General features: G+C 32.3%; 2 protein-coding genes across 2 annotated transcripts in view; both read right to left on the reverse strand.

The window, feature by feature from the left end:
- Positions 1–2,749, reverse strand: part of LOC107742322 (leucine-rich repeat serine/threonine-protein kinase 1) — a 94,369-nt gene extending 91,620 nt beyond the window's left edge. Inside the window, exons 1-3 of the mRNA XM_016555243.1 lie at positions 2,740–2,749; positions 2,334–2,472; positions 587–714 (exon numbers count right to left, since the gene is read on the reverse strand). Of these exons, the coding sequence (XP_016410729.1) occupies positions 587–714; positions 2,334–2,472; positions 2,740–2,749 (277 nt within the window). The remainder of the gene's footprint in view (positions 1–586; positions 715–2,333; positions 2,473–2,739) is intronic.
- Positions 2,750–2,836: 87 nt separating this feature from the next.
- LOC107742323 (leucine-rich repeat serine/threonine-protein kinase 1-like) overlaps positions 2,837–9,591 on the reverse strand; it is a 34,879-nt gene continuing 28,124 nt past the window's right edge. The window contains exons 4-6 of the mRNA XM_016555244.1: positions 5,706–5,885; positions 3,823–3,971; positions 2,837–2,860 (exon numbers count right to left, since the gene is read on the reverse strand). Of these exons, the coding sequence (XP_016410730.1) occupies positions 2,837–2,860; positions 3,823–3,971; positions 5,706–5,885 (353 nt within the window). The remainder of the gene's footprint in view (positions 2,861–3,822; positions 3,972–5,705; positions 5,886–9,591) is intronic.

A 9,591-nucleotide genomic window follows, 5' to 3' on the forward strand; every position in this document is an offset into this window, starting at 1 on the left:
AAAAAAAAAAGGCAAATTAAAAGTACACATATTCCATGTATTCCTTAAAATAAAATGTTTTTTTTTTAAGTTTCATGTTACATGTGTAATAATACATTTTTAAAAAAGTTTTCAATTCATTTGGAGTTCAATACATCAATTTCTCAAGTATATCAAATTTTCAAGTTTCTGACCTTAACTACCAAGTAAGAATATTAATCAAATAAAATAAAATAAAAGCTTGTGCGATTTATCGTAAAGAAAAAGCACCCTTTTCAAGCAAAACGTTTCACATGAAAGACATTTTGGTTTTGAGGTCGTTTTAAATGGTAAAATGATAGATATACACTTATACTATTATTTGGACACTTAAACCACACTTCTCTTAAAACTGAAAGCCTGATGAAAGGAAAATAATTTCAGTTAATGAGCAGGAAACCAACATTTTAATGTGAAGTACAATCCCAGTGTAATAAAGCGGGGCTGAATCGATTCACTGTCATTGAGAAACTTTGTGAAACTGCTGTGAGCGAGCGATGGAGCTGATGCACACTACAGGAAACGCTGTCTATAACAGAAATGTGTGTGTGTGTGTGTGTGTGTGTACCGTTGGGGATGTTGAAGAGGCTGATGAGTTTGTTTCTGGCTGCAGAAATCCTCTTCAACTGGCCGAGATGAAGCAGACCGAGAGGAAGACACTCCAGCTCATTCTCAGAGACATTCACATGCCATAATCTGCAGAAAACACAGGCAAGAGGAGAGCTGATTCACCATCACTAATCTGCAGACGGTTTTCATCTTTTCTGCGCTGATTTTGGGGCAAAGCATTTGGATTTAACACCATAACATGATGACCTGATAAAGAAATGTTTTCTGGTTCCACTTCAGCATGAAATACTAATTAAATCTTTAATTTTTCAATTGCTTCTCCTAGACAGCATTAAGATTGAATGACGACTTGTTTAAGTGTCCTGCTTCTCAGATGTTTCTCCTGAAGATCAGACCTCCTCAGTAATCTCACATCACTGCTGAAAAAACTAACGACTAAAGCTAGTCCGCCAGCTAAACCAGCACTAGACCGGCATAAACCAGCTCGGGCCATTCATGCTGTCCGTCTGTCCGTCTCCTGTACAGCTTCAGATCTCAACAATGTCTCAAACTGGGTTTAGATTTGTTCAGATTATAACGTCTGAGATCTCAGCATGAACCAGTGTTCTTAACTTTAATTAACTAAAACTTAAACTGTTACAATACTATTATAAAAACCATTATAGAAATATTCAAAATTGTTAATTTTAATAAAACTTTAAAAAAAGAAATGACATGTAAAACTTCAAAACAAAAAAGTAAAATTATTATTATTATTAAATAATAAAATACATTTAAAAACATAAAAATGCTGCTAAATATGAAGTACTACTAATTACTAAAACTGCAATAAAAAATAATAAAGCTAAATAGAAACTCTTTTATAAATAAAAACAAAAACTAAAATGAATGAGAATGACAAAAGCATAAAAGAAAACACTAAAATTAAAACTGAAAACATAAAAATAAAAGTAAAATCTAAATATTAATAAATAATATAATAGTATATAAATAATACTAAACTTAAATAACGTACTGAAAAAAAAATTTTTTCAGAACGTTTAGGAGAAACATCTGAGACAAAGTTGATACTAAAAGAAAACTGAAAATATAAAAATAAAAGTAAAATCTAAATATTAATAAATAATATAATTGTATATAAATAGTAAAATCCAAATATTAATAAATAATATAATAGTATATAAATAATACTAAACTAACTAATATGTGCTCAAAAAATATTTTTTCAGAACGTTTAGAAGAAACATCTGAGACAAAGTTGATACTAAAAGAAAACTGAAAATATAAAAATAAAAGTAACATCTAAATATTAATAAATAATATAATAGTATAATCAAAATATTAATAAATAATATAATAGTTTATAAATAATACTAAACTTAAATAATGTGTACTGAAAAAATATTTTTTCAGAACGTTCAGGAGAAACATCTGAGACAAAGTTGATACTTAAAGAAAACATTTTCCAAATTGTTATTATTGGATAACGATTTTTGTTAGTCATATAATAAAGATTGCACTCAAAAAAGTAATTTGGTCTAGCTGAAAATATTTCAGGCAAGAGGATCATGAATGGCTGACTTGACTGACTGATATTCTTGATATTGTGGATTCTCCATGTCTGAATTGTGTGCAGAAGCTTTACAACATTATTGTTTCTGCTTGCATGTATAGATGTTAATGCTTTGAAATGCTAGTTCTAGTGAAAAGCGCTGTGCAAATAAACGTGAAGTTGAGTTCTGGACCGGCTGCAGATGATCTCCTGCGATGAGGTCGGGGTGGGCAGCTCTCGCAGCTGATTGTGGCACAGGTTGAGCGAGCGCAGATGAATCAGACCCCAGGGCACCACAGACGGTAAAGATGTGATGATTAAACAATCCTCAACTGAAGAAACACGTTAATATTGGTCATAATATATTACTACTGTGAAAGCTGACAGGACACAAAATGTTTAAACACTAGACTGTGCGGTTTATCAATAATAAAGAAAAATATTATTAAATAAAATATAATATATAATTAATAAACATGAAAAATACAGAATAACACACACATACTTACTTGTACAGAATACTATAATATATAATTAATAAAAAATTAACAAAACACAGAATAACATATACATACATAAATTCATTCATTGTATCATACATCTATACATAATTGGGCAATTCAGAATAATAATTTCAGTACCTAAAACGTTATTACTATTATTTTTATTATTTAAAAGTAAATAATATGATTGAGTTTATTGCCACATCAGCTTCACAGGCTATTTCATCGCAAACAAAGATTATACATTAGAAAAACAATACAGTAGTACAAAATACAAAATACAAGAATGAAATAAAACAATTATAAAACATAAAATTTTTTGTACATAAAATTCTATAAAAGATTCTTTAAATTTACTTTTGAAAGAAATTGTAAAAGTTTTTCTGGGTCCATCTTATAAAACAAGTCCTTAAGTGTTTGAAAAGTATATAATATAATATAATATCATATCATATCATATCATATAAAAGAAAACTAAAAAATACAGAAAAACAAATGAATATACATACATACTAATAATATAATATAATATAATATAATATTCATTGTGTTATACATCCATATGAAATTATCATGGGTTTATGGGCAAATAATTTTTTTCTTATTCTTATTCTTATTTAAAAGTCTGAATGGGATCCAACAAAATAACAAAACAAAAAGAAAACAAAATAAAGAAGTTAATAACTATGCACAAAAATAAAATACTCTTGTACTAGTGCTAAAAATCTTTGTGTCTGTAAAGAAATGAAAAGAGTCAATGTAAAAATTCCAAACTCGTAAGGAGGAACTGTCCAGGAGGATGTGAAGTGTCCTGTGGCTTCACTTCATTTAAACACACACTTCTTGTATCATTTTTTTTTTTTTTACACATGCTGGTGTTTATAAGCTCAGAATGTAATTGAGTGAATTTAGTTCAACGTAACTGCTTTTATTAATGTTTTTAAGTTTTAAAAACCAATTATGCACACCACAGGAACTCCAAACCAGCTCCTAAAATACACACTATTCTCCATTTACTATGTTATTTGTCAGTGTTGATGAATAGGTATTAAGTTTTGTACTGAATACATTTAAAAAGAGGAACTAGGGCTGACGCTAAAACTTCTGTAAAATGAAGCCGCAGCATTGTTCACGAGTCCAGCGCTGATCTGAAATGAATTGAGCGGGGATGCGTCTCACCTGCAGCAGCGTCCCGTCCGCAGGCGCGTCTTTGTCCTGCAGGTGGCGCTGTCTGAGCATCTGCCTGCTGAAGTCTGTGTGATCCATCAGCGTGTACGAGGAGAAACCGGCTCCATTGTTCAGCAGAAAACACGCGATCTCCTTATTTCCTGAGAGGAGAAAACCAGCTTCAGTTAGAGCAGGAAAAGCTTTCACTTATTTCTCCACACCTCCGTGCTGAAAGAGGAACTGAGTGCCATGGAGGAAGTGCATGTGTGTGCTGGAGCAAAGCGGGAAACCTGAACACCGTCAAAAATCCCCCTGCTTTCACTTTTCAGACCCAGTGTGCAGTTCAGGATGAGAAAAGCTTGACGAATGCATTCAGTTCCAGAAATTAAAAAAAAAATTTAAATAAAGAGCATTGAGCATTAATCAGTGTACAGCACCATAAGCAAATGACATCCATCATTTTTAACTAATTCAATAAAACCAGACCAAGGTTTGTCAAACTGGGGTTTGTGAGTTGAAAATAAATAAATAAACAAACAAACAAACAAATAAATACATAAATCAACAATTAATAAATAAATAAAAATAGATAATATCAAAATAAAACACTAAAAAGATATTAATAATCAACTATTAATATATAAACATATAATAAAATGTAAAAATATAGAACAAAAAACAATCAAATAAAACATTTATAAATATATTAAAATAATAAAATATTAATATATAATAAAAATGTTAAAACAGAATATAAACAGATATAATATAAACGTATAGATATAATATAATTGATAACTCTCATGTCAAGTGACCATTAACCAACATAGGAGAACTGCAAACATGCAAAAAATGTTGTTAAATTACTGCAATATTAACAGGGTCATTTCAAGTAAATATTTCGGGTCAAATTATTCTGGCAGACAGAAAAGTTTGTGAATCCCAGTGCTAAACCATTTTTGGTAATTGATAATTATGTTTACGTGAAACATGCATGCATTCGGCAGACACATTTATCTAAAAAAAAACTGAACATTTTGGTAAGATTTTACATTAGTTATTTCTTAACATTGGCTAAAATCAACTAACAATGAGCAGTACTTTGTTTACAACTTTAATCTTTATCAGTTAATAAAAATAAATTGTAAGTAACAATAAATGATACAAATATGTCAGTTAATAAAAATAAATTGTTAACTGAGTTCATGTTAGTGCATTAATTAAATGTTAACAGCTATCATTTTTGATTTTAAGAATGTATTAATGTTGAAATTAACATTAAGACAAAAGTTGCAGATGTTGTATTAAAAGCTGTAGATATATTTCTCTTTGTACACATTCAAAAATGTCTTCTTTTTTTTTCAAAAAGTTCTTCTAAACGTTTTTTTAAATAAATAATGCAAATAAATAAAATCAATTTGTAATGATCAAAATCAAATGTCTAATCAAGTGAATTCATAAAACTTTATCAATTTAATCATGTATTTAAAACGTAACTAAATTAAAATATAACTGTTCCTCACAACAGAACATTGCATTTTTTTTTTTTGGTCAAATAAAGAGCTGCACATTATTTGGTTATTATAAATAGTCAATTATTTATCTTTTTTTAAGTTAAACTAAACAATGCCGTTCACATTTTCCCCACTGCAGAAATCACAGGGCCCTATATGGATAACTAACGCTAACAAATGAAACCTTACAGTAAAGTGTTCCCTTGGTTGTTCACAACAAAAGTGACATTAAAAAAAAGCATAAAATAAGGAATCGATCCAGAAGCCAATATTTGCTCCTGGTGTGAATTCATATTTAGTCCTTCCCAAACGTCATGCAATATTGTCCTATAGTTGAACAGATATTCTTTGCAGTAATAATGAGCAGTGAATGACGAGTACCTGCCTGCGCGGCGGCGTACAGGGGCAAGCCAGTGATGATGGCAAACTCTCCTGAATGAACCGCGCAGTCCTCGGCGTCAGCATTGTACGTGTGAACCAGCAGCTTCACCACCTCCAGATGACCCTGCTGACATGCCGTAGACAACATCCAGTTCAGCAGATCCTTACGGACACACGGACCTACAGAAAAAGAGAGTCGTTTCAAAAGTGGAGCTAAAATTATTATATACACAATAAACAAGCATTTGTTGTTCTTTGGAATAACATGCACTGATGAATCCTGTGCAATAAGACACGGAATATGCATTATTGTACTTTGTAGATTAGAACATGTACTCACGCTCAGGCAAAGAAAGCATTCACTTCATTGGATTCCAAAAACTCAATCTGAGCTGTTCTCAGATTTTACTATTTTGCTGAAACTCTCAAATCTCATTTACAGTCAAACTTCTTTAAAGAGATAGTTTGCCCCCAAAAAACAACAACAATCTGTCTTTTACTCACCCTCAGGCCATACAAGATGTACTGTAGATGAGTTTGTTTCTTCATCAGAACAGATTTGGAGAAATCACCAATGGATGCTCTGCAGTGAATGGGTGCCGTCAGAATGAGAGTCCCAACAGCTGATAAAAACATCACAATAATCCACAAGTAATCCACACCACTCCAGTCCATCAGTTAACATCTTATGAAGAGAAAAGCTGTGTGTTTGTAAGAAACAAATCCATCATTAAGGTGTTTTAACTTAAAACCGTTGCTTCTGGTCTATAATCCATAATAACACTTCCTCCAGTGAAAAAGTGCATCTCCTGTTGTCTCTCACATCAAAATCCAGACACATATTTGTTTAGAGCTGTTTAAACAGTGCTTGATCTGCGCAGATTTCTCTCCTGATTCAGACCAGAACACTTTTTCACTGGAGGACACAATAAACAAGCATTTGTTGTTCTTTGGAATAACATGCACTGATGAATCCTGTGCAATAAGACACGGAATATGCATTATTGTACTTTGTAGATTAGAACATGTACTCACGCTCAGGCAAAGAAAGCATTCACTTCATTGGATTCCAAAAACTCAATCTGAGCTGTTCTCAGATTTTACTATTTTGCTGAAACTCTCAAATCTCATTTACAGTCAAACTTCTTTAAAGAGATAGTTTGCCCCCAAAAAACAACAACAATCTGTCTTTTACTCACCCTCAGGCCATACAAGATGTACTGTAGATGAGTTTGTTTCTTCATCAGAACAGATTTGGAGAAATCACCAATGGATGCTCTGCAGTGAATGGGTGCCGTCAGAATGAGAGTCCCAACAGCTGATAAAAACATCACAATAATCCACAAGTAATCCACACCACTCCAGTCCATCAGTTAACATCTTATGAAGAGAAAAGCTGTGTGTTTGTAAGAAACAAATCCATCATATTAAGGTGTTTTAACTTAAAACCGTTGCTTTCAGCTAAAATACGAGTCCTCTAACCATAATATTGCTTTCTCCAGTGAAAAAGTCGTCTCATCTGAATCAGGAGAGATATATGCACGGATCAAACACCGAGCATGTTTACACGTACACAAGTAAGCTGATAACTCGCGAATATCAGCTTATTAAAATAACCAGTTTTCCCCGTTTTCATGCAAATCAGTAACCTGACAACACAAGAAAGCTGCGTTTATATGACTTTCCCTTTAGTGACGTCAAAATATAATAATTTGTGTATCTGACTCCATGTATTCCATACATTGTCAGTTGTGATGTTAAATAAAGCTTGCAACATGTCAGCGGGAAACTTACAGCTCATATATTCTCCTCTCATGCAGTTATAAATGCAGCGTGGACAGGGAATGGGCTTTTTTACTGGAGGAAACATTATTTTGGATTTTGGACTCGGTAGTGGTGGTTTAAAGTTAACGCCATAATTGTGGATTTGTTTCTTACAAACAGCTTTTCGCTTCACAAGATGTTTACTGATGGACTGGAGTTACTTGTGGATTATTGTGATGTTTTTATCAGATGTTTGGACTCTCATTCTGACGGCACCCATTCACATTGGTGAGCAAGTGATGTAATGCTACATTTCTCCAAAAGAAACAAACTCATCTACATCTTGGGTGGCCTGAAGTGAGTACATTTGTAGCAAATTTTTATTTTTGGGTGAACTATACTGTTAATAATGTAAATAGGGTGAACTTTGATTTCATTTATAAAACGGATAGTTCCGGTCCTTGATTCTGATTGGTTGAGCCGTGTTCGAAGCTGTTGTAAATTACTCTACAAACATACACCTTTGTTTACGTCTGTGTGTTGCTCGGCAACCACTTTGTTGGAACCACAACTGTTTCTGAGGAACTACATTGTTTGGTGGAAGAATACTGTTTTTATTAATATCATTACACTTTATTTGCTCTGTTTTATTTTGTGAAACCTTATTACGTATATGGAATAACCGTTTTATAAAAGCAATAAGCCCTGTGAAGACAGCTAAGGGGGTTCGCTTCACGTCGTGCCTAACAACAATGCCCCTTAGCTGTTATAAATTCACTGTAAACCACGGCTTCTTGGGGCTTATTGCTTTATAATAAATTAATACAAAAATTCTTAAAATGGATAGAATTTCAAGGCCTTGCATCAGTTTATAGTCTTTTTTGCTTTGCTGTTCCTTACACCCTCCAATGATTTAAGATATTGACAAAGCTCAAATTTAAATTTTATAAAACTAGGTGTATTTTTTGCCCATCGACATTCATGAATGTGATATTTCCCTAAGATAATAAATTAAGAACAAAACAATTTTTATTTTCTAAAAGCTTATCATAAAAAATACAATATTTTTGTCCTCCAAAGTAATGTCAGTTCCAGAGATCTCCTTAAAAAAGACCTCAAAAAAAAAAAAAGGTGACAAATAGTCTCATCATTCAAATTACAAAACTGACATTTCAAATCAATACCATTCTTAAATCTTTTTATAACCTGATTTACTGGGTAAATAAGATGGATAATTTTAAATGAAACCTCGTGAATCTTATTGACACAATAAGATTATCTCCTGGAAACCAAAAATGCCTGCACTTAATGTCCCGAAAGCGTGAATTCCAGAAACTTTTAGCTGGGGGTATCCTAAGTGAATGACAAATATGTCTAAGAAAATTATTATTGCATTTTTAATCAACAATATTTATACCATCTAACCTTAAACTAAAATCAATAGTTACATCCAAATCAACAGCATTAGCACCACGCAACAACTGAAGGAGACCAGAAGGTGTAGCATCACAAGACGAGTGCATAATCCTTTGGGAGATATTGGCTATTTTATCCTTTGCAGATATTTGAATTTATCCAGAAATTCTCCATATGAAAGTAAGCGACCATCATAGTGAAACAACCAATAAAATGTTTCTAAACCAATATTCAAAAAAAGTGTTTTATTCTTATATTTAACATCTTTATTATTCCATATCAAACATTTGTGGGGAGATAAATTCTGGTTGTCTGTTTGTACACCAGCACTCAGGATAACAGAGCTTGCCTATGAAAGTTAGACAGCTTAATGGGGATTTTATTAATATCAAAGTTACAATTGAGGAGACATGTAATACCGCCAAACCGTTAAAAACTAAATTTGGGATATAATACCACAATTTGTTATTAGATTTAATATCATTCTGAATCCATTTAATTTTAAAAATAGTATTAGAAACTTCAAAGTCAGTAGCATTTAAACCACCTTGATGAAATCAATTGCCTAATATACCGCTATTTAAGTATTGTGCCCTATTCTTCCAAATAAAATTATACATTTTCTTATTATATATATATATATCGATATGTCAGTCCAGACGCGACCCAGACAGACCTCGGCCCTGGGGCCCAGCCGTGAGAGCCG

This window comes from Sinocyclocheilus rhinocerous, unplaced genomic scaffold, assembly GCF_001515625.1.
Source record: "Sinocyclocheilus rhinocerous isolate Xijiao unplaced genomic scaffold, SAMN03320098_v1.1 scaffold75, whole genome shotgun sequence".
Taxonomy (NCBI): Eukaryota; Metazoa; Chordata; class Actinopteri; order Cypriniformes; family Cyprinidae; genus Sinocyclocheilus; species Sinocyclocheilus rhinocerous.